The sequence below is a fragment of the Labrus mixtus genome, chromosome 11 (genome assembly GCF_963584025.1).
Source record: "Labrus mixtus chromosome 11, fLabMix1.1, whole genome shotgun sequence".
In the NCBI taxonomy this organism is placed as follows: domain Eukaryota; kingdom Metazoa; phylum Chordata; class Actinopteri; order Labriformes; family Labridae; genus Labrus; species Labrus mixtus.
The window spans coordinates 5,909,193-5,934,701 of record NC_083622.1 but is presented as its reverse complement, the minus strand read 5'-3'; the positions used below and the strand labels follow the sequence as shown (position 1 = coordinate 5,934,701).

The 25,509-nt window shown below is 40.6% G+C and overlaps 1 protein-coding gene across 1 annotated transcript in view; it reads left to right on the top strand.

Annotated features, from left to right (window-relative positions):
- Positions 1 to 25,509, top strand: part of LOC132983433 (intermembrane lipid transfer protein VPS13B-like) — a 282,789-nt gene that overhangs the window by 112,862 nt on the left and 144,418 nt on the right. The window contains exons 20-22 of the mRNA XM_061049726.1: positions 544 to 667; positions 2,416 to 2,564; positions 11,364 to 11,497. Of these exons, the coding sequence (XP_060905709.1) occupies positions 544 to 667; positions 2,416 to 2,564; positions 11,364 to 11,497 (407 nt within the window). The remainder of the gene's footprint in view (positions 1 to 543; positions 668 to 2,415; positions 2,565 to 11,363; positions 11,498 to 25,509) is intronic.

Genomic DNA, 25,509 nt, shown 5'->3' with positions numbered 1-25,509 from the left:
ATGCTCCTTTCTGCATTCCAACAGGCCTAATAGCAACTACATGTAGCAGGTCACTGGGACACGTTCACTCCTTGGCCATGGCTTTAAAATCATTGTATTGTTCTCAATCATTTGCTTAATGCTTTTCAGAAATAATTGCAGCAACTCCATCAGGCCAGTTTTTCTATGAGCTTATATAGATTCAGCTTAAGTCAATTAAGTTCTGCATGTTTTGATCTGGATGATATTTACTTGTGTTGATCATTGAAGTACAGTATTGTCGAACTTCAGTAATTGCTGTATTTTTGCTTTATTCCTTTTCTAATAGTTTTCACAAAACATTAAGTCAAATTCCTTGTATGTATAATGTACTTGGCAATAAAAAAATGATTCTGAGTGCTAATGAAAGGTGGCATTTTAAGGCATCCACAACCTATCTTCAACTTATATTTTTTATTTTTATTTCCATAAATGACTAATTCATCATTGCTATTGTTTTCTTCAGCGTTGAGCAATTAAATCTTCAATTTGTTGCTTTTTCTTTGTGTTTGTTTCATTTCCCAGGTGCAGTCCTGCTGGTCAGTGTCCAGGGCATTGCTATGAATGTCGACCCAGTCTTCTGCACATGGCTGTTGTACCAACCTCACAGAGGAAGCAGCAGGCAACAACAACAGGTACCCGATCCTCTGTCTCATTTTTAAACGATGTCTGTCCTTTTCTTCCTGACCCTTTGCGTCATCATTTAATGAAGTTAAACTTCTGATGCGTTACAAGGTTAACGTTTTTTTATTTTAAATAAGTTGCTGTAAAATTTTCTATCGATGAAATCATTCTAAGCTGGTTTGGGCAAATGTAACTGTACCCCCCCTCCTCTCTCCCCTTTCATTGCCTTCACTTTCTCTGTTACCTTTTTCCATGTGCTTTGCTGTCTGTCTTCCATCCAGTCTCTCTCTATTTATTTGACAGGGATCATGGTGATGGTTATGGACAGTGAATGCTTTGTGCCCTCTCTCACTCACACACACACACACACACACACACACACACACACACACACACACACACACACACACACACACACACACACACACACACACACAGACGCAGACATGCTTAATCTGATTGCCTTGGATAAAGCCCAGGTTCACCCCATAAAGGCACATAAATATAGTAGCGTACATGAAAGTATCAAATGTTCTGTATATATATTTACATATATTTTTCCCCAAGTTGCTCTGTTTCATGCCTGCTGCAGTTTGGAAGGACTGTCAGCGTGCATGTGTTTGACAGACAAAGAGAGATGGAGTTAATTGCACCATCCCCTTACTCTGGAGGTTGTTAGTGAACAGGGGTAAACAGATGTTAAGAGTTGAACTCCAGCCAGTGTGAAGTATACAAAACACTGGCTCCTGTGTGTTTGGACATACTGCAGCAAACGTGTGGCAGTGCGTGTTTTTGCCTTTGTTTCTGCACGGCCATCTGCCTCAGCTGCTTTTCAGGGCCACTGCTGAAGGCCTGGCTAGTTAAGAGGAGGTTTCAGCTGAAGGTCAGACAACAGCCTGTGAAGGACAGAGGAAGGGACAGTGAGTCGCAGGGTCAGGATTGCAGGAATTTGATAAGACCTGAGGCGCTCCGAACAGTAAACAACATAAAGTTGGCAAAATTTATGTCGGTGAGCAATGACGCAGGTGTGTGTGTGTGTGTGAGTAGCTTAGCATGGGAGACTATTGCAAGTCGAAGGCAGGAAACTTACGTCTCTGTTACGCCTTGCGTGCAATGTTTAACCCACGGATGTGGAATGGAGCTATGGCGGGGGGGGGGGGGGGGGGGGGGATTATATAGCCTCTGACATCAGTGTGTGAAAGGTGGTGTGAATGGGTGAATGTGACCTCCCGTGTAAAAAGCACTTTGATTATCTGTCAATCTTTATTTGTATGGCCCCAATTCAAAACGAATGTTATCTCAGCACACTTTACAAAAGAGCCGGTTAAATAACTTACTCTTTGTTATGTTATCCACAGAGACCCAACATTAACACATGATGAGCACAGCACTAAGGAATATTTATTTAAGAGGCCGAAAGGATGTAGCTGTGCTGTGTTCTCACACACTTTGCCTCTTGTGCTTCTGCAACTCCTCAGTGCAATGTGAACTCTTACTGCATCTATTGAGTTCCATGGAATTTCCTTTTCTATTTGTCTCTCAGCCTCCCTTGATGTAGGCCCTATTAAGAGTTATGTCTGCTAATTAATGAGACTCATTTAAGCCGTCTTAATCTACAAGACATGGAATGCCAAGAAGTTAAACATAGTTATGCATGTACACAAAATGTTCTCTCTCTTTCTTTATTGGTTGAATTACTACATATTCCATGGAAACGTTTTTTAGGATACAGGTATACAAAGTATTTCCTTTCCCATGGACTCATGTGCTCAGTCATGGTGTGGTGTCATTGCAGACTTCAGTTCCTCTGGCCAAGAGGAGAGAGGACGAGATGTCGGTGGGGAGCACACCGCTGGCCAGACAGCCGTCCAATCAGGCATCAGACTACGCCAGCAGCCCAGTCAAAACCAAGACAGTGACAGGTAGGTTTACCAAAGCAACTTTGCCAGAGGTATAATATTGACATTCTTACTTCATCAGCATTCAATGATGACTACTGGTTTGGCTGTTCGCTCCATGTAAGTTCCTCTGTCAGTGTTTGTTTTCAGATGTGTTATGTATTAAGATTAATGTGCAGATAAAAACTTCTCTCTTGAGACATTCTTTCTTTGTTAAAGGATATGGTCATTCAGTATTGGAATAACAACAATTTACTCTCTGTAACCTTGTTTCTATGCAATGAATCTAAGTTACTATGTTGTTACATAACACACTACAGCTTGCTGACACTCAAATGAACCCATTCTAGGAGAACACCAAATATCCAGTCATGTCCTCCTCGGTTTCCCTCCTCTTGTAGTAATACTGTGGGCTCTGGATGCCCAGAATAGATGAGTGGCTTGGCTGTCTGACGCTTTCCTCTATGCCAGTTTTCCGCTTTCTCAGACCCCCGTGTGCGGAACAATCATATTAACTGCACATGCTCTCACAAATCCACAGAATAAATATTACCTCACAGAAAAAACACACAGGCTTGTATATACAGTAGGCAGTTTTTATACATGTACAAACACGTGCCTGCCTCCACCAGACACACTCACAAGATCATTCATCTGCTCTTGGATGCCATCCAGACGTCTCTAAATGGATACTATCATCTCTAGGTAGAAACATTGTAACCATTGGACACAAATTGACACATTCCTTGGAACAGAGAAGTTGGGACAGGGAAAGGGAGCAAATATTGTTTTTTAGATATTGTCATGGATACACTTTTTTACTTCAGTGTCAGAAACATCCAGTAAAGCCCAACAACAGTATTCATAAGCTTCTAGGTGTTTTTGTTAATGGTGGCAAGAAGTGTACAGATGCACAGAAAAGAAGTAATGGTATTTTTATCAGTGTTAGAAGTCGGTTAAGTGGACCTAAAAAAAACACCTGAAACACCAAGAGCACACGTTTATACAGTACAGTATTCATATGTACTCTTACACTTCCACCTGGGGGGGGGGGGGGGGGGCTGGAGCAGGCACTCAGTTAAGGAGCTGTCCATGACACAATACAGAGTCTGACTGAAGAAGTGTTTTTTATTGAATATTCCTAAGGTATATTTATGATCGTAATGGCTCACTCCTTCTTTCTCCTGCTTCCCTGTAGATATGTTATTTATATGATCCAATGGAAAGACATGGCTATAGTTTCATGTCACTTAGCTAGTTTAAAGAAACATAATAAAGCACCGTATGTGTATGATTTGACCCTACATCACGTGGTTAGATTTTTTTTTTTTTTTGATATTTCAGAGTCTAAAAAAGTCCATTACAGTTCTTTCTCTGCTTGCTTTAAAAACTAACAACTGAAAGGTCACGTCGTCGGTCCTCCTGGTGTTACTTTTGCCCATCTGTTTTGTCCAAACTGAACTAATGGCTTTTCCATATACCCTAGCGTCTTTGCTTACTCACATGTCAACAGTATATTCTCTGAGAAAGGAGTCATCAGTAAACAATCCCTTTGGTTTCCGACACAGTATACAAGTTAAACCAGGCTGCAGCTTGTCTGCAACACTCTGCTGCTGAAGAGAGTACACTGGCCATCAATGTTAATTGCTCTCAACTCCTCGGCTGTTTATCTCTTAGGCCGGTCCTACATATTGCTTCTTTAACTCTTTTGTTTCTCTGCTGGAAGATTTTCTTTTAGCCCAGCGCTCTGCTCTTTTTCACTTCTCAACCTTTTAGGATTTTTAAACAACTGTTAACAAAGCCAAAGATAGATTTTTAGGAAATAACCAGAACTAATAAATACTGAACATGTGTTTTCACATAGTGTTTCAGAAGTGGAAATGAATACTATTTTGTTTAAATAACAGTTAGTCTGATGAAAGTCTAGCACAGAAACATTGCCAATACATTTGCAAGTTTGACAGTGTGTTGGAGTTTACCTTTAAGTTTGTGATGGACACATTGCTCTCCTATGCATCTGTCTTATGAAATGAATGTGCAAAGGTATTTTACATCAAATAGTAGGATATTTACATTGTGTCAGACACAAGCTCTGTACTGACCACATTTTTCTGGCGTAATGTAAAAATAAGACATTGATAAGAAAGTGCTGGTACTGTATTTATTTGAATGTAAGACAAAACTGCAGACATAATGTTCTCTTTCTATCTGTATTTGATGAGGTGGTTTTTAAGCAGCTGTGATTCCACATCAACATCTTTGCCGTCTCGTCTGAACTGTGTGCCATTCAGAGTTATGCTACCTCTCTTACGTTAAACATCAGAAAACAGATTATTAGTAAATAACTTCTTCTATTAGAATAGCTTTTTTGTTAGAGCAGAAGTATTGTTTGTATGTATCTTCAAAATAAGATGAGGGCAGAAGCATTCAGCTCTTATGGTTTGAATAATGAAACAATAAGCCACCCTGCTAACTCATCATAAAACTACTTGCATCAAATCACTTGCATTTATTTACATAGCTCACATTAGCTGAATTAAGCTACTGTTTGTACACGTGTGAAATTGCAATAAGCCAATGCTTATCAATAATCTTAAATTCACATCAAAGAATAAAAACATGAATATTTTACACTTCTTATTTGTGCCACATAGTAAGCTATGTTTCTGAAAATTAACATGTGTTACAAGAAAACATCACTACTTTACACTTGTTTTTATGGGCCAAACATATGAATAGTGGAAAGAGGTGCATTTATGTCGTCAGATATTTTTTTTGTTTTTTCCAACACAGTCGGTCAACCTATAGGCGAGCTACTGAAAACCTGCCCGCGAGCTACCTGTTGGAGACAGTGCTCTAGACACTTGACAAAACTCAATCAACAAAGTCACACCATTATAAAGGCGACATTTGTCAACCGGCCCGACAGTGCACAGCCGTCTGCCTCGACTGGAGGGGCAGAGAAAGTGGGATAGAGAAAGAAGCAGAAGAGGGGGACCGATTAAGAAAAACAAACTGAGCATTTTAAATGTTATTTATTTTACAAACTTTATTCATCCCTGAGGGGAAATTCTGGCTTTTACACTCTGAGAGAAACACAGGCCCCAGTTACACATGCACAAACAAGGACTGATGGACATTCATTAATGGAGAGATATCAGAGTGGGGCTGCTGCACCTGAGCTGTTGGGTGTTCAGTGCTTTACTCAAGGGCACCTAGGCAGTACTTGGGAAGTGACCTGGCACCTCTACAACAACCAGACCAACTTCCAGACTTTTTTCCGCATGGGGACTTGAACTAATAATAATAATAATAATAATAATAATTTATGCTTTATTGATCCCGCGAGGGGAAATTCATTTTTACACTCTGTCTAGTTAACATGCTACACAAACATAGGCCGAAATACACACACATGCACAAACAGGGTCCTATGGACATGCACTGATGGAGGGGTCTCGGAGTGGGGGGGGGGCTGCCCACGGCGGGCGCTCCTGGGCTGGTGGGGGGGTTGGGTGCCTTGCTCGGGGGCACCTCGGCGGTGCTCGGGAGGTGGACTGGCGCCTCTCCAGCTGCCAGACCAATTTCCGGACTTGGTCCGTGCCGGGACTTGAGCCGGTGATCCTCCGATTCCCAACCCAAGTCCCTACAGACTGAGCTACTGCCCCCCAATCAACACCGATAATACAGACTAAATGTTACAGTGCCAGCAATGATAGTAAAGTGATGTCTCATATGAGCAATTTCAGTTAAGTGATACGATGGAGTTAAGCAGCTTTTAGATTCTCATTAACATCTATATAGTGATATGACATGTACATTAATGATCTTAAGAAGTTACAACTTCTTGTAGTCATCTAACATCAGTATTTGTTACTGACTCAAAACTGCTTTTACTTCTGTCTGTAAGTAAAAAAAGGTCCCTTTAAGAAACCTGTATCCACAGAGTGCTGTTACCAAGTCCCAAGAGGTTATGAGTTCCACTTAGAGTATAATCATTACCCGCTGATAGACAATTATTCTCAGAGGTTTTAGCTCTTCAAAGCCTCCTCCTAAATGCACTTGCTTGATGTCTTTGCTGCCCATTAGCAATTTGAATACATTCATTGAATGTATAATGTAACGTGACTGATATGTTGTTTTGTTAACAAATTCAGGCTGGACACAGTTTAATAATAATCAAGGGGGACTTCCCAGCAGGCTTGTTAATGTGTAGGCAAATGGACACACACTCTGCAGGTAGCTGCTTTTCACTTCCTTTAATTTAACTCAAGGGTTTGTTTGAATGTGGCTTATAGTACCACCATCAAATAAAGGTTTAAAAGTTTTTTTTTATGTGTAATTGTCCTTTACAGAAAAGGCTGTGACTACAGTACAACGTTGCAAAGATTGTTTCTCTTCATTTTGACACTGATTTCTGCCCACATTACTATACGACATTATCGTTCACATTTAACTAGCCTTTAAGTATTTTCTATACGTATGTGTCCCTAATGTTCTTATTGGCAGCAGCACCATGTTTCGGTTCATGAGCTTCTCTAACCCCGAGCTTCTCCATGTTTTCATATGTATACTAGAGTAGCGATCTCCTGGGATTTGAAATTAGCCTTTGGCTCTCTGAGAACATGAATCTTTTGCTGAGAAATCGAACAGACAGTCTTGCTGTGCTGCTTAAGGATTTGATAGAAAAGTATTGTTTAGTTTCTAAATGTCTGATAGTAGTCTTTAATATGGGATTAAAAAGACATTTCTTTTTTTAGGAGGACCAGGAAAACTACATTTGGAAGAGAAATTGAAACATTTGCATTGCCTGTACTGTAAATCTACTAGGTAGAAAATCAAATCTAATGGGGGTCAGGGCTGTGGGCCTCACAAAAACTATTCCCGCTGATTGGTTTTCTGTGATCTCAACCGTAGCACATCAGCGAACAAAAAACAGAGGCAGAGAAAAGGAAAGAAAGTCCAAGTTTCACGGATGATAGACATATTTTCTGGAAAGACAAAATTCAATATATTTGGGAAAGAGAAATTGCAGAGAAAAACTAATATACAACCAAATACACATATATTATATATTCTGAGAGAAAGCACTGATGAAAAGACTTCAGGCAGAACTACTCAGTAATACATAACTTCAAACCAAAGCCAAGTAGCTTGATGGAAGTCAGACAGGTTTTTATTGGCTGCTGTGCACTTTTTAGAGGGATAATGTTTTCATTGTAGAGTTATTTATATAGTTTAATTTTTCTGGTAAAGCCAATAATTTATCAAGGTAATGATGGTTGGAATGGGAAAACAGTAACAATGAGATCGGAGGCCCTCCTGTGATGAATTGTCGTAGTATGCAGGGTACTCTCTTTAACAGATTTGAAAGTCTCTGGTCTTTGCACATCGATGAGACCACTCACTGACTCCCAGGACAGAACAGTCCAGGGAGAACAGGTTTGTCCTCATGTGTCCCTTTTTCTGTGTTCATGAGTGATAAGGGTATTTGGCCCGTGGATCTTGGCTGTGGATTTTTGAAGTTGAAGAGAGCGAAGCACAGCGAAAAAGCTCAGGTTGACTCATGGTTCATCTGACATTGCCTGGATTAGTGTGCGAGCCAGAGAGGGTTAAGTTCAGATGGCAGAGGAACAGGAGGGAAATTGAAACTGAGCTGTGATGATCTCACAAGGGACATTTCAAGGGGACTTGGTGTCACACTCGGAGGACACGTCATTTATTTTCATTCTTTATTTGTTATTTCATAGTCTGGCTGGCAGACTCCTTCCTCTCCTTCTCCCTTTTTTTCTTTTTCGAAAAAGCATTTTGAACTGAATATTGTACAGATTGGATAACAAAGTTGTGTAGGATCACGCTGAACTCTGAAGATGACGATCATCACAATGAGAAAAGTTGTGATGAGAAATGTGTGTGATCCAATTTTTTCTTGCCAGAGACATCAAAGTCTGCATGCCTGAATTGACATTTAGAGAGTGCCTTACCAAATTAATGTATTTGAAAGAAATAGAAAAGAGAGAAGCAATGTGCACAGATTGTTAGAAAAAACATTTAACAACATATTATACCCGGTAAGTAGCATGTACTGTGTTTTGGTAGTTTGTATTTTGACAGATATAATTAACTATTCTTTCTTGCATTTGTATTTTCTGTGTGTGTGTGTGTATTTCTTAAAATACATTAGACTTTAAACCCTAAGCCTATGTTTATGTTTTGATAATGTCTATATTTCATTGTTTCAGATGGCTGGCTGGGCATAAGGTTGTGCTTGAGAGGCTTGGGTTAACTTTAAATTCTAAAAAAAATAGAATGTGATGATTTGTAAAACATTGAAACCCAGTATTTGGGTTCAACAGCTTGAAGCAGGAAAAATTGGCAAGTGTAGGGATGTAATCTAATTATGAGGGCTAGACAGGTGGTTCAGAGCATCTCCAACTAAAAAAAAAAAAAAACCACAACACAAGCTCTCCAAATGTTTTAAATCAGTGTCTTCCGCTGCATCATCGAGGTTTTGTGCATTTTCAATGGTGGCTTTAAGTGTTTGTTTGCTGCTCCAATATGAGTTTGTTCTAATCAGGTCTAATCTTTCCTCTGATCATTTGACACGTGCTCAGGCAGTAGGTTTCAATGACCCCTCTTGCTGAGAGTTGTAATGGAGTTGTTAAAAATGATGAATAATCTCCATCATAAGACTATAATGTTTATTGGGGACTGGACTGGCAGCTCCAAACAACAGCTGAAAACTAAAAGAGTAAAACAGAGGCAGTAGTTGGAGAGAGGGAGAACAAAACAGGGGAGGGGAATTCTTTATGGCCAAAGTTTGGCCCATAAGATTTTAGCCTAATAGCCTAACAAAAGGCGAAAATGAGGACATGGCTGAGATGGCACGAGACAAGGGGAATAACCCCACTTTGATAGGACTCTCAGGACTTGTTAGGCCTGAGCAGGTTTAAGAGATTTAGGAACTATTGTCATGTTACTCCATTTGAATTTAGATCTCACGAGTTCTCTCTGTATCCTATTCTTTGTCCCTGCCTTGCCTCTCGTTTTTCCCCTCAATACCGTTGCTGCAGACATGAAGGGCAGCAAATCATTTAAACAACATATGGGAGTTGCATACCAATTAACAAACCCCTGGATTCACAAACAGTGTCCTGGAATCGTTTTTAAATCACAGGGAATAACTGCTCACAGACTGGCCTTGCATTGTTAAAGCCTGCGCTGTATTACAGCAGATTTTCTGATTGGCTTAGCAGATTCTCTCTGGGGCAGGACTTTTAACAGCCTGGCCTACCAGCAAAGCCAAAACGTCTTGAAAAAGTGCTTGATCAGTCATCCCCTCCGTGGTCTTTTTCAGGTGGAGGTTAGCCATGAGGTCCACAGGATAAGAGCAATAACCAGGTTTTAGATTAAATTTGCAGCCAAAGGTGGTAAACCTTTGGGGCTCACCAAAAAGTAATAGCCTCATAAAGATTGATGGATTTCTATAGAATATGACCAAACATGGTAAGGTGGTTTTGAAACTTGACAGATAAAGTTGTAGAAGATATTGGAAATAAAACCGAAATGTACCGACTTATGAGCCCACGTGTGTATATATACTCACCGCATGTTTTTATATAAAAATGAATAACACTGAGCTATTTGTGTCGTGCTTGCAACACACTACACACCCACTTGTGTTTATTTTTGTGTGTGACTGCTGAAAGTGAGAAAAAAAAGTGGTAGTCCAGAAACAATGATGTTTCCCTTCCATCTGCTTTGTTCCACTGACACACAGCTAGAGACTCACGCACAAATAAAACATCTCACCTGTGACCTAACTTAGTAATGCACACACAGACACAAACATTTTTTTGGGGCAAGTTGCCATAGCAACGACAACCAAAGGTAACAAACCATCCTTTTTTGGTTGATTGCCTCAGCAATACGCTTCGTTGCCATACCAACCCGTGTGGTTGTTTTAGTGATATTCAGGATCACAGCGTCTGAGGAGGCACAGTGGTGCTGTGACATCACCGTTGTTTCATGACAACAGTGGGATAGAACTGCTGAGCAAGACGGACCTCTAAATCATGGAATATGTCTTAATATGTCTTTAGAGAAACCCCCTTTCCCTCACCTCTGACGTCTTGATGGCTTTACCAGTCACAGACCTCAGGCTAACCTGGTAGAGTGTGTGCTCTGTCTACATTATATACCTCTGTGTCAGTCCCTCTGTTCCTCCTTCAGCATATTGCTCTTATATTCAGTACCCTCCGCCCTTAACTGCCTGTATTCTTTTCTCATAAGAACCGTCTTTCAATATCGACTGGCCCGTTTTGACCTTCAGGTTCATGTGGTTGGTGCAAATGCTAATAAAGAAGGCTTTTGCTGTGTAATTACTGTGCTTCCCTGTGGCCATGAGTTTCAGAACAGATGTGCCGTCCTATGCACCACAGCAGGACCACAATGACATCTCATGTCTAGGACCTGTGTGTCTATGTACATGAATTATTTTTCTGTCTGTAGTATACATAAGAAACCACATGGGCAACATGACGTTACCTGAACGAGGAGCCACTTAAACACCATATAACATAACACTGTACAGCAAATCAAAACAACAATACATTAAAAAGACATATAAATAATGGGTAAACACAATATATTAAATGTACATTATATACATGTATTTAGTGAATTAAATATAACATATAATGCTTTGTACTCACATCACTGTAGAGTGATGCAGATGTAGAGTGTGACTGATTAAGATATGTGCTTTAAAACAATTTATTTAGCCAATCTTTTTTGTCTATATATTGTCTCCCCCCCCCCTAGAATCGCGTCCCCTGTCCATCCCAATGAAGGTGATGCCTGACACTACAGCAGCCGAGGCATGGACGGCCTCAGAGGAGAGAATGAAGGAGCTAATTGCCCATGCCTGGGATGCTGTGAAACGCCTCACTCTACAGGTAACATACTAAACTATCTACTGTCAAACTATCACTTATGGTTGTAAAGGAGAAGATATAGTAGATCCGCATTCTCCTACTGAGTGTTGTGAAAAAGAAAATGTGTTGCAAGATGTCTCTGTATTTTGTCTTTTCTACATTCACACTAAATTTGAATAGATTCTTTCAAATCTGTCATCAACATATTCATCAACAATGACTATAAAGTTGTTGCTTCCCAATACTCAACAATCTTAACAATAACTATCTGCAAGTATCAGCATGTAACAACTTTGCAAACACCAGTCCCAAAACAACCATAGAGGCCACAAGCCCCTCTCCCTGTCCTTATAATTCTTTGGTTTCTCTAAAGCACTAAGTTTAAGTTAGCTCAGTCTGCTTAGCTGTCTCTGTGGTTGTGGTCATATGGCTTCCAAGGACGTCTGATACATGCCTAGTATTTTATGTCCCCTTGTGGCAGGCTTAATTTTCTGGTTGACTGGCTGGCGTGCAGGGTGTCCTTGTCGCTGTTTAAATACCCTACTGCATAGTTAAGTGTTCCCGTTGTGTAACTGCTAACTGTATCTTGACTTAGCCAATAAGTAGGGCCCACATCCCGACTAGCCACATCTGAAGTACATCAGGCAGTGCTGACAACTCTCTGAAAGGGGTCCTCTCTATACAGGAAAAGGACTTCATGGTGTGTGCACACGTGTGTGTCTATGCAAACAGTGCTCATGTAGAACATTAATGACTGAGCCACACTCCTCTTTGTGTTTCGTGGTGTTATAGAGTTAGGGTTATTTTATTGCGTCTAGCTGACAGCGCGTAAAACATCACCATTAAGTCACAGAATCACATTTACCAAAATCATTAATTTTGTATTTGTGTTACTTAGATGTCATAGTTTTTAGGTTGCCACTGTAAACATCACCGTATTCAAACAGCGCAGTTGTGTTTTTTATTATTCTTTCTCAGAAAAGTTAATTCACTGCAACAATGGATACTCAAGTGTGCCGGGTTTCAGAGTAAAATTGCAGCAATGAAAATCAGTCTTATTGGATTTTGGCTTTCTTTGTTCCCAAAAAACAATGACCAATGCTGCACAAGTCCAGTCCAACAAACAACCATTCTCAGCTCAGCTAAATTCTTATTGCTAGGACACGCAAACTTATGTCTGTCAAACATTTAAGAGAGCATGACGCATGTGAATTGAAATAATGCTTCAGACTCCAGGTCCCAGTGAGCTGTTTACAGTACTTCCACAAAAGTTAACTCAACCCTCTAATAGTTTGCTCTGCCCGTCATTGCCTCCACTTTCCTCTGTCCCCTTCGGCTGTTCGACTGGGACCACACCATGTACTGCAGCAGTAATTAGGAAAGAGTCTGTCCTGTTGACATGGGAGTGGAAGCCGACCAAACCGAAGGACCTGACAGCTGGTACCCCAGGCTTTGGATATCCAAAAACTGAAACCACTCTATTTATTTTAGTGTGGTGTAAACAGAATACCTAATGGCTCACACTTATGCCGCACATGTGCCCAATTTGGGATGCAGGGCTTTCTTCGTCTTTTACAGAAGAGGGACTCGCAAGTGGGGGAATGAGATTGGGGCAGAAAGGGTTAGAAAAGTAGTTATTATTCCACGGCTGCTGAAGCCACTTAAGGCAGTTTAAACAGAATATATATATATATACTGTAAGTCCTGGTCAGAGAGACGGTCGGGGCCTGTGTCCATCAATGCAGTCTGAAGCACTTGTATCAGTTGTTTGCTTTTAGTGTTTCATAACGTTCCATATATTTTGTTTGCACTGTCACAACTTTTTTGAAAGGGGTCATCATCAAAACGGCCTGGGTCCATTAATGATGTTTTTTGCACTGGCGGTGCATGTTTTACAAAACCCATGCACTTTAGTGGTCTCAGCATACTGAGTACTTAGATGCGCTCAATGGGCTAGACTTCTGATACCAGCCTTGTAAACAACAACGGGAGAAGATAAACTTGCCTGAATCTTATTTCCAAGGATACAGATTCCGAGTCTGGAGTTGCCGCTAATGCATGGTCATGATTAGCAGCATCGTTTTATGTTCTTGGTGAATCTCTACGATTAAAAGCATAGAAATTCACCAAGAACGGAGCAGTTTAAAAATGACTCGATGGTCTCTACCGAGGGAAGCGGAATGCTGTGAGCCAACCTTCGTAACTTAGCAACAGTACGCACCAGTCAGAAGCTGTCTGAAAACTGAGGTCATGAGGACTGCACGCGCAAAAAGCCGTTAATGGGCATGCGCCCTCATGATGCTCTGATTCTTATACTTGAATAAATATCCTAAAGATTCAGATCAGGAGGTAGTTAAAGGCAGATGTCTTGTGCAGGTGCTAGACTCTAGGCTAGTGTTAACAACAGTAGATTAAAGAATAATAACCAATGAGGGTACAAGGTACAGTAAATGAGGTGTTCCTTTCAGTTATTGTCGCAAGTCTCAAATAGCACAGGACACTGGGATTACTGGGATAAAACGTTCCTTTGTTAATTTTAAACAATTCTCTCCTTCTGCAATCCACATTTATTTTCAGTGTGACTTTGTGCTTCAATATATATTATGTAATTAACTAAACTAAACACATTCCACTCAAACTAAATAAAAACCAGGATGGCAGCGGGAACAAGCAGATCATCGTCTCTTTCTATTCATAGAATTTGCTATGAAATCATCTTTACATCATACCTTTCTCTGTGAATTAAAGAGAAAGTCAGCTTTGATTTTCTCCGGTGCCGCGTCATGCACGCTTAACGTATCGCAATCGATGAGTCACTTTATCGGTCGCTGGGCGCTTCAACCAAACCACAGAGAATGTTCTGAGCCATCGTTCCAGTATGACTCCGACTCGTGTGCATCTCTATCTCGCTCTGTTTATAAGAACATCTTCTTCAAACTCATACGGGATGACAGGCAATTTTCAGCCTGCAGTGAAATGACAGAAAACATTATTGTATTTTATTCGCAGCCATCAGAGAGCTTCCTTTAAACATACTGAGAGAGAGAGAGAGAGAGAGAGAGAGATGCAGGAAAATTAGCCACAGGTCAGACTCGAAACCCGGGACTACAGCCGCCGAACTTTAAATGTTTTCCAAGCCAATGAAATCCTGCACTCTCTAGATTGTGAACTAACTCGGCACATGCATCCAGTGTCTGTGTGTTTCAGTGCAGATTTTAAATAATAGACTTTGAAAAGAGATTTGAATCTCAACAGAATCTTGTGTTTATTTAACCTTTTGTGAGAGAGAGAGAGAGAGAGAGAGAGAGAGAGAGTCAATGTAGAGATAATAGAGTCATTAGAGATTACTGCTACGGGCATGATAATGTCTCAGGGACATGCGATCGAAACTGAACCCATCGGGCCCAAGATGGTGGAATCTCCTTGACTTTAAGAACATCAAAAGTGTGTGTGTGTGTGTGTGTGTGTGTGTGTGTGTGTGTTTCCGTGTTTCCATGTTTGGACAGACTTGCATGAACAACTCTCATGGTGTCATGTAGTGCTGTAATATGTGTGGGTGGTGTTTTAGTATTCACTGCTCATTAGAACCTAAAAGCAGCGCGGCCTAAGTTGTGAGTTGTGACCTTGGCCGGAGGTGCCTGGCACATCTTCCAATGGCCACTTGCCCTCGGCTGTACTTTCTTCTCTCCCTCTAAGTAACTGCGCTTCTCCTTTCGTACCCCACACCTCCTGAACTTCCCCTATCTACTGTATGTTTTTACAACTCACGTCTGTCACTGCTTCAGTGTGATTCATCTCCAGCTCATTGTCTTCCTAACGTTCTCTCCCACCACTCAACCTTACCCCCTTAGTCTGTCATCTCCTCCTCCCAGCCCCATTCTCCCCAAGGGCACCCGTGTTCTCACTTTGGCTGATAATAATTACAAGTGACCGGGATGGTCATTCTATTTCAGGAATTCTGCAATAATTCTGTCTATTTAACACATGGATATGTTCAGTGCTGGCAAAGTAGCATGTTGCTACCAAAACTGAAATGGGATCTGCTGAAACAGAGAGACCGTTGCCATGGAAAAATGAAGTAACACTGCTCCCTGCAGCTGCCATGAATTAATGAGTAGAATATTTTTGAAAGAAAAAAAAAGCAGGAGAAAAAGCAGTGGGGTAGAAAAGGTAAAATGATGTGAATACAATGGAAGCAAATATGGAGGAGGAAATTAGTCAAACGGTTTCTATGAAGCGAGAAAGAAAGTGACAGAGGGATAGAAAAGAGGATCATGTGTCGTGTATGCTTGGTGTGGCTCAGATGTGAGCTGGCCAGATGGTTTTCATGAACAGGATCTGACCCCTGACTGGAGCGCCTTTTGCAGGCACACTTCATCCTCTGACCCGTTTCCTCCATCCTACCAGCCCTCCAACCAACACCCCATCTTTCCTGCCAGTCAGATCCCCGAACTTCCATTTCATTTTGAAAAATCATTTTTATGTCACCTTAACATGTTTCTTTGTGTGTGGTGGTGACACATGGCCAACTTTTCAAATTTGAAAGACGTGTTACAAACCCTGTGTGGTCGCTCACGGTAGATACTGCAACGTCAGGTGTTTGTGTCAGGGTGAGTACATACGTTTTGGTGGAAAAATGTAACCAAATCCCAATTATAGCCATGATTAGGACTAAAGCTACTGATTGACAGAGAGATACTGAGATTTGATCATTTGTGTAGTTTTGAGACAATGGGTGGTACACTACAGTAGATACATTGAACTAAAACAGCAGTTCATATGTTTCTTAACTACCCACACAGTCCCCAGTACAATTTAATAAATTTGTCTGATTGTTAATTAATAAAGAATGTCAACTATAAATTCTTCACATTTTTCACAAAACACTTCTTTATTTATCCAGCTGAAGCTGAGAGGCATTTCTCATCCTCAGCGTGTTTACTTGTCGACGTTTAGTGACACTGAAAATTGGAGGGCTTTTGTTGTAGCTTGCAGTCCCTTTTTATGTTGTCAGAATCTCACTATTGATGGGCTGAGGTGCAAAAAAGAGGAAGACGTTTAAGCAACACATCACACCACAAGTATGACAAAACACAGGAGACAGAGAGCAAATTAGAAGACGCAAATTACAGAGAGGACACAGCGGAGGCACTTAGGGAATATGAAGGAGAGAGAGTGAGAGAAAGGGTGAGCATTGTCTTCCTGATTGTGTCTGTCTGAGCGTGCGGTCCTGCTGACAGGAGGGCTCATGTGCATATGTTGCTGTTCCATCTTGTGCTGCTGCATCAATACGCCGATGACCTCACAGCAATTATAGACACATACTTATTTGATCCTCTCACTGGGCCGTGCTGGAAAGTCCTTACTAGGTCCTCTTGTGTCTGTAACCTCTTGAACCTCACAGGTCTAGACATCTTGAACTGTTTTGTTATTAGAAATAAAATCCACAGCAGCTACAATTTCAAGATAGGGATTCGTTATTATTCTCAGAAAAAGTTGTGATTATTTTTTCCCCTCATCTTCTGAATGTGTTTTTGCTTTGGAGATTAAGCTAGTTGAATTTTTAGAGCGTGCAACCATTCTATATCGAAGGACCAGAGGGAAGTCATTTTCACTACTTTCATCAGCTAGCCTACTTGATTTGGTCACACTTAATAAATCAGTTGTGGTAAATATTTGCTAAGATTAAAAGGATGTGATTTTTCATACATCTTACATAAATACAGTCCGACTGACTTAAGATTCTGACTTTCCTATGTAAAGCTTTAGCTCTCAATTGTATCAAAACTCTTTCATAACATATTACCACCCTATCTTTATACACCATGGTCTTCTCAGACAAAACCTGGAATTCCACTCATGACCACCCTCTCTCCCTCCCTGTGCATCTTCAACTCTAGTTTGGCTTGGCCATCCCTCAGACCCATCTGTAGTTGCTCACCATGCTGGGGTAGTTAAGGTGGGATTGTTTGAGATCAGGGGAGCAGGCAAGGCTGGCCAGGCCAACCACACTCCTAAGGCCACTGTTGGATCAATAAACCCAGCGATCAAAGTTGCAATTAACCCACTGCGCTAACACAAACAGCCAGGCCAGCAGAAACAAACAAAGCCTTCATGTCACCTAAAGCGTTTATTTTTGCAGATTTCCACCTCAGCCATGGAGGCCTCCAGTGCTTGTCAGCTTCTGTAAGCAGTGTAAGAAGAGAGGAATGCAGGGCCACAGGGATGGCTGGCTGCCTGGCCGTGCTGCTATGCCAGGCCGCAAGCTTATTGTTTGTGGTGGCATGTGGGTGATCTAGCCTATCTTTTGTCAGAAAGCATCACGCTTAGATTCCTTTCTCATAGACATGAGGGACGAAAGCTGCTTCCTGAGGTTGCAAAGGAAACCTAATTGTTGTAAACCCATGCACAACAACACACATCTGCACAGTGTCTTCTTAAGATACACACATTAATCATGTTAATTCACAAGGAGACACTATTTACACGATTTTTTAAACTATTTACTATCACACTCACTATTCCAAACGTGTTTTTGGACAGGTTCGAATGCAAGAGGATATGCAGAAGAAGTGGGAGCAGAAGGTTAACAGTGGGTGGGGTATCCAGAGAGATGGGATGAGGGCTGAGAGGGTTGGGGGGGGTAGTGCTCTATAGACCTTCTGTTCATCTGAATAGCCACTTAGGAAACACAGTGTCCCGTCTGGTGCAGGAACAGGAAGATTACATTTGGAGAGGTATCAGGTTTTTAAAAACAAAAGGATGTGTTTTCCGTTTGCTGCTGATCTCTCCGCTGAGATTTTCCTGCTCCAGAGTTGCAAATGTTTTCACCCGGGATGGTCGCAGGGTGTTTCTAATTTCCTCCCCTCTATCTCTCTGTGATCTCCTGTGTGGAGCCTGCTTGCTTATAGTGGTGAAAAAAAAAGAGAGAACTTTGACAAAAAAACAACAGAAAATGTGTCAGTTCCTCTAAGTTAAAATAAGGGTATGTTTTTGTTTGCTTAACATTTTATCGAGGTTGCACTATATAAAATGAACATGGCCTACTTTGGTGTTTGCTCTACTGAGGTATGTGCAGACCCAGGACAGACCCAGGGCCTCCAGGTTTTTCTTTCCAACAGTGATATGAAAACAATAAGCCTAACAACGGATGTTACCGCAGTGAAACAGGACAAGTATTTCACTGCAAGGGTCAAAGTAAGATGTCTTTTATGTGCTGTCAGAGTTATATCAAGATTCATATGTTGCTGTAAACGTTGTTCTTTAAGCGTCGGTAACACAGATTCATAGTTGGTGTGTAGAAAATGAACTCATTTACCCAACTGAGCACTTACAGACAATTTCCTAAAATGTTCTCCACTCCTTCATGACTTAATAAAATACCAGATCTGCATTTTATGTCAGACAGAAGTGTATTTTTTACATTTTCTGCAATGCTGCTGTCAAAGCCTGACAAATAAACTGTATTCTGATTAATGGCTTTCAAAGACTAGTTATGTCTCAGCAGGATTTCCTCTACAGAGGAGACAAGATGTCTTCAATCTAACTCATTGTTCTGTCATTTATAGGGAAGGATCAGCGGATCCTAAGAGCCTCCTGTGGTTATATAGGCCATCTCCACATTGCTCCAACCTTTTAAAACCTAAGTGTGTTTGGTCCTCAGCTTCCTCTCTATTAGAAGCTGCTCTGCTGGAAACAGATAAACCATTCTCTCAACTCAAGCTCAAGGGAGAAATGCTACAAAAGACAAATCACACACTGCCTGTTCGGATGTGGAAGTAAGGGGCACATTTTTGAGGGTACTAGGACTAAAAGATTTGAAACAGGATCCACACATGTGGCTGGATTCTGAACATAATCTCATTGAGTAGGGAAGTGATCAAAATTAAAGTCGAATGTGTCACTAAAATGGAATGTTCCTATTTTTAGAAGTCTGTGATGTGACACCAGATGTGATACTCAAAAAGTGTATATTTAGGTATCCTACCATTTAAATGAAATACTCCTACAATAAGCATCATTTAGATTTAGTTTAACATTACCAGCTGGTATTCTCATCTGTCTCATAACTAGTTTTGTTTATTTTTCTCTTGACTGCTTCCTGATGCATAATCCAGATTTTGCTTTAGTGATTGTAGATCAAAGTGTTAAAGATTCTTGTTCATTAAAGGTCTAAGAGGAAGGGATCAATGTCTAAATCTCAGGATTTTGGTCACCTGCTTAATTGCCAGGCTGTCACTCAAAACCCACTGGCACTATCACTCATGGGGCCATGGGATGTTTTATTGAATCCCGTGTTTGAATATTGAAACTTATACACAGCTGAAGAACCCCAGATGTCCCCTGATGGATGTGTTCTGTATGTTTTTTGTTTTTGTTAATTTTTCCCGAAAGAAGTAGCAAGATGCCGTATATGGTAAATGATCAAATTTGCTTCTTTCTTACAAAGAGCAGTGTTACTTTGTAGTTCGAGGAGTGTCAAGTTTTTTTTGCTGTTTCAGGTGCCATCCTTCAGAGGTGGTAAGTGAAACACTGCACTGTTGATCCAGAATCAACAGAGATATTAAAACCAGTCATGGTGAGGGTCGATATCTCAGAGCAGCATTTGTTCAGGGGAGAAAAAGAGAGGGGATGTTAACTCAGGTGCTTTGGCTTGAGACCATGTCCATTCTGAATCAGAGTTTACCTAGTTTATCTTTGAACACTTAAAAGGGATGAAATGATCTGGGATTTTGAGTTCATGTTCTCTTTTTAATGCATTGTATTGTGGACGTGCAGGCCCACATGTGTTATGTGTGTGTGTGTGTGTGTGTGTGTGTGTGTGTGTATTTGAATGTACTTTTATGAATGTGTTGGTATGTAATTCGAGCATGTTTTCACAGTTAAGGCCCGGCACGTGCAGCCTCATAAGGAGCCAATTGGCTTCAATCTCTTTTCTAACTGAGATTTCCTGGTCAAAATTATTTCCGCTGTTTAAGAAGTTTAGGAATGGAGTGTGCTGCAAGTGATAAACCCTGCGCCTGAATACAGATGCAGACAAACAGTCACATTGACCCTGCAGTGTTTCTACTGAGTGATCTTTCATTAGAAGTATTAGGTAAGCTTCAATTCAAATCTAAATCTTTAGTGGAACCATGAGTCCTTGTCGTATGGTTCAGCTCCAGACTCCCTTCTCAAAATCAAACATTTTGCGTTTTAATCCACAAAATCGTTGAAACAAAGTGAAATGATCTTCACTTCTACACTGCTTTACTAGCCTCCTGACCACTCAAACCACTAAAAAGACTGCCAAAATTCACCATTTCCCACACCAATTCATACATTGATGACAGAGGCTGCTTTGCAAAGTGCCAAGCTGCCCATCAGGATTAAATGTATTTGCATTCATTTGAGCCTGCAAGAATCGCTAACCCTTCAGGAGAAACTGGGGGTTCAGTTTCTTGCCTAAAGACACTTCGGCCCATCCCTGCCAAGGATCAAACCTTTGAACTTATAGTTGTGGACAACATGCTCGACCTTTAAGCCACAATCCCTGTACACACATTCACCTTGCCAAACGTCCTTTACAACCCTCTGCTGTATGGTTTGTTTGCTGTACCTGAGTTGTTGTCAGAAGCTGTGTATCTGTCATTTTTACTGCAGTTTTACTCCCCATTACAGTACCATGAACCCCATGAGGGTGAAGTTGAATAACAGATATTCCACACACCAATCATTCTTCTGGCTTTCATGTATTCTTTTTTTTTTTTTTTTGCCTGTTTCTATTTTTGAATTGATTTAACAATTTTCCTTTGCTGCAGTTGGAAAGTCTTTTAAGGGGCTACCCTTACAGGAAAATACATTCGCTATCCTGTTTTGGATCAAATTTAATTCAGAAAGCTGAGCCCTAAATGACTTGTAAGAACAGCTACATGCTGCCAGTGTGGCTCCCCGCCTTTCAAGCATGTGACAGACCAAACTGAATTTAAGGTCAGCCTGGCATACCTGTCACTTTTCCGGTCCTGTCGTAGGACATTGTACATACTCTCTCTCTTTCACACATGCATACACTCACAAACAGAAACCTGGCATGGCCTTCAGCTCGCAGTAGGGGGATTTTGTCACACAGGCTAACTGCTTCCACTGCTGTGTTTATTGGCCTGTTACAGAGCTGTTATACAGAATTGTGTAAAATACCAAACATGACCCTGCACAGCCTCAACTGAACTTTCACGTCTATAGATGTGACAGGAAACACACACATGCTCTCACTCTCGGACCACATTGCTTTTGCTGTATGTACCTGCTCCATAATAGTGGACACCCTCTGCACCCATTCCTCTTCTGTCCTCCTGAGAGAGACAGAAGGACATATGCATAGAAGAATAGATTATGGGAGCACCAAGAGACTCATTCTGTAGTTGATCAGGAGGAAGAGCTCTTCATGGTTTTGGCCCATTCTAACCTCACACTATTTCTCTCATTGTCGGTGCTTTAAATCAGTGCCAGTGCCCTTTCTAGCCCTTTGTTACTCCAGTTCTCTTTGTTTGTATACTGTAGGGCTTTTCTTGTGTTTGCTCTTGTAGTCTCGTCATGTGAAAGCACAGCAGGAGAACCTTGGTGAGGTCTGGGGAAGAGAACCAGGCTAACCTTTTGTTAGATAAAACCCTCTGAGAACAGGGTGAAGATTAGTGAATGGGTTCTCAGAGGGTTCTGAGCTTCCCACTCTTAGAGGGCGAGTAGAACTGCAAACCAAAGATGGGCAGCTAGAAATCGTCTGTCAATATTTTCAACCGGTATCTTGAATATATCTCAGCATGTTTTTGTTTTCACCAGGTTTTAATACACTGTCTTTCAATGGCCGGTCAAAATACATATTATAGAGAAATTTATCAATCAAATTTATTTTTGTAAAGCACCAATTTATAACAAATGTTATCTCAAGACACTTTGCAAAAAGAGCAGGCTGACTCTCTTAACATGAAGGTTATGAGTTCAATCCCCATCTCCTGCAGCCACATGTCCGATTGGTCCTTGGGCGAGACACCTAACCCCAAGTGGCTCCCTCTGCTTCGCCGGCGTATACATTTTGATGAATGGGATTAGCTGATACTGATGGACACTTTACTCAGCAGCCTCTGCCATCAGTGTGTGAATGTGTAGGTGTGACCTGCGGTGTAAAAGCTCTTTTAAGGAGTCAGAAGACTAGAAAGGGCTAAACAAGCTCATGTCCATTTATCATTCAGGCCGTACTCTTTATTACATTATAATCAATCAATCAAACTTAATTCATATAGCACCTTTAAGACAAATTAAATTGCAGTTCAAAGTGCTTAACAAGAGTGCAGAAAAGTTATTGATGAAAAAGTAGTTTATAAAATCATTGAGAGACCAATGCAGACCAATAAGAATTAAAAAAAATATATATAAAAATGAAAAAATAAAATACGGCACATAAAAGCAATAAGATATTAAAAGTAATACCTAGGAGAATAATATTTAAAATTGTAGTAGGATAAAAAAAAAGACAAAACAATAATGTTAAGATTTGAATTTATATAAAGCCAGACTGAATAAACTGAATAAATAAATAAAAATCTCAATATTCTGGGCTCCTCTCAGACCCTCAGGAAGGTTGTTCCACAGTCTCGGAGCGTAACAGCTGAAAGCAGCATCGCCAAAGGTTTTTGTCCTGCTCTGTGGAACAACTAAGAGAGAGGAACTGGAGGATCTGAGCGGGCCGTACTGATTCATAAACTAAAATCATATCTGATAGGTAGTCTGGTGCAAGGCCATGTAGTGCTAAAATAAAATCAACACGAAAACTAACAGGCGGCCAGTGTAAAGATTTTAAAACAGGTGTGATGTGTGCTCTCCTTCTGTTCTTTGTCAGTACTCGTGCGGCAGAGTTTTGCAGTAGCTGTAGTCGATTGGTTGTGTTTTTAGGAAGACCAAAAAGGAGAGCGTTACAATAGTCCAGCCTGCTAGTGATAAAAGCGTGCATTAGTCTCTCTGCTAGGCTCAGAATGTACACAACTTAAACCAGCAACTGTGCTGCATCCTGCACTACAAATGGATTACAATATGTATGTTCTTGTGCCCCTACTGTACCAAGCAGACTTTGGCATGAATTAAATCAGATATTGGAAGATTAGAGGTTTTTCGACTACCATTTATTTAATTTATTCATTTATTTTGCTAATGCATTATTTTCCTTGTTCCTTCCTCTAGCATCTGTGTGATTTGAAGTAAGATACACATCTTGGCTGCAGCTTCTGGTCCCCACTGCTTGGAATATCAGGTTCACATTCAAACTCCCCTCTGAAGAGAAAAGCAAATGTTGGCTTCAATGTTTCATCCTCACGTTCAAAGGGAATCTAAGCACTGTTGTCATTGTGAATTACACCATGTTGTTTGTGGTTTTATTGTGGCTGAAATTAATTGCCACCAATAGTGAAGAAAAGGAGAAAAGAGCCGACGAAAGATAAATTTAGTATCAACGTCATTTAAGATAGACAGGCTATTTTCTTTTCCATTACATCGAGCCATTTAAAGCATCTTGAGCCTTTTTGCTATAGTGTAAACTTCCAGAAACAGTGGTCGCTATGCCCGGTGGATGCCATTCAATTGTTGAACTTTTTCCTCTGTTGTCATCTGTGAGATGTTATCTCATTATTTTTAGCATTTCACTGTGTGATGTGGCAAGTCTGTAGTTACTTTACACTTGACATCATCTTTTTGTTGTGTGTTGCCATGGGGAACAACAGCAAAGCATTATATAGTCATAAGCAAACACCATCAGGGGGTATTACGTTATGCTTAACTGTACACATTGACACAAGCAATTATGGTGGTAACTTACACTGAAGGTGCCATTTCTATGAGCTCTATAGTTGAAGAAGCTTTCTCAATACATCTACTTGAGGCTAAAACTGTTCTTAATACCCAAAAGGTTTCAATTCCATCTCACAATTGCCAAGTTAAAAAAAAAAGGTTACTTTTATGCAACATGTGAAGTAAAGATGATTGCATCTGTGTCTTCTCAAAACGGGACATACTAGCTTTCTTTAGTAAGTAATGGGTCAAATTTAGGATTTAAAATATTTTTTGTGATTATGTATAAACAATGGACCCAAAAGTTCAATATATGACAAATGGACTTAAGCTTGTATAGCGCATGTAAGGTGACCAGAATAAACGAATCCCAGTCATACACAGTCATACACATTCTTACACCACCGCAGCTGGAGCAACTTTGGGTCAAGTGTCTTGCCCAAGGACACATCGGACATGTGGCTGCAGGAGGTGGGGATCGAACCCTCGACCTTCCAGTTGAGAGACGACCGACTCTACCAGCTGAGCCACAGTTACCACCAGTTATCAGATTCATAATATAATAGTAATTAACGTAGCTGTAGTGAGTTATTTAAAATGTTCTGCAAGTAGTATAGCTGTGATAAAAAATGATCCTGTTGAAAGATTTTTTCTTGGATACAAATCTTTATCTCTGAGAGTACAGTACAAATCTCACACATAATACAGGGGTGTACTTGTGTGCTTATCTTTTAACACGATTATAGCCAATGGATGGAAAATCAGTTTGCAAGGACAAATTTGAAAATGCTTTTTTTGTTGAAGTAAATGATTGAACAAACTTAACACAACATTTGATGGTCACATCTAAAATAATAATAATAATTAGATCTTGTTTATTTCAGGTTCTACTAACTTGCAATAAGATTGTTTTTCATATTGACATTATAATAACAAAAATCACATTATGCATCAATTGATGTGCCCGACTATGTCCGTATGACCTTTATACTGACACACCCATTCTTTGAATATCAGCCAATACAGTTGTTTAACAAACATTCATGACGATTGAAGAGTCGCCAGAGCAGAAGAAGAAGTAAGGTGTTATCATGTGAAATATAGCGTATAACTAAACCAAGAGGTCCAGCAGGAGAGCATTAGCCTGAGGCAGTGAGCTCAGGGTGCAGACCAGAGTCACAGTGTTAAACCCAGGGGTTTCCGTGTGTCTGCCTGCTTTA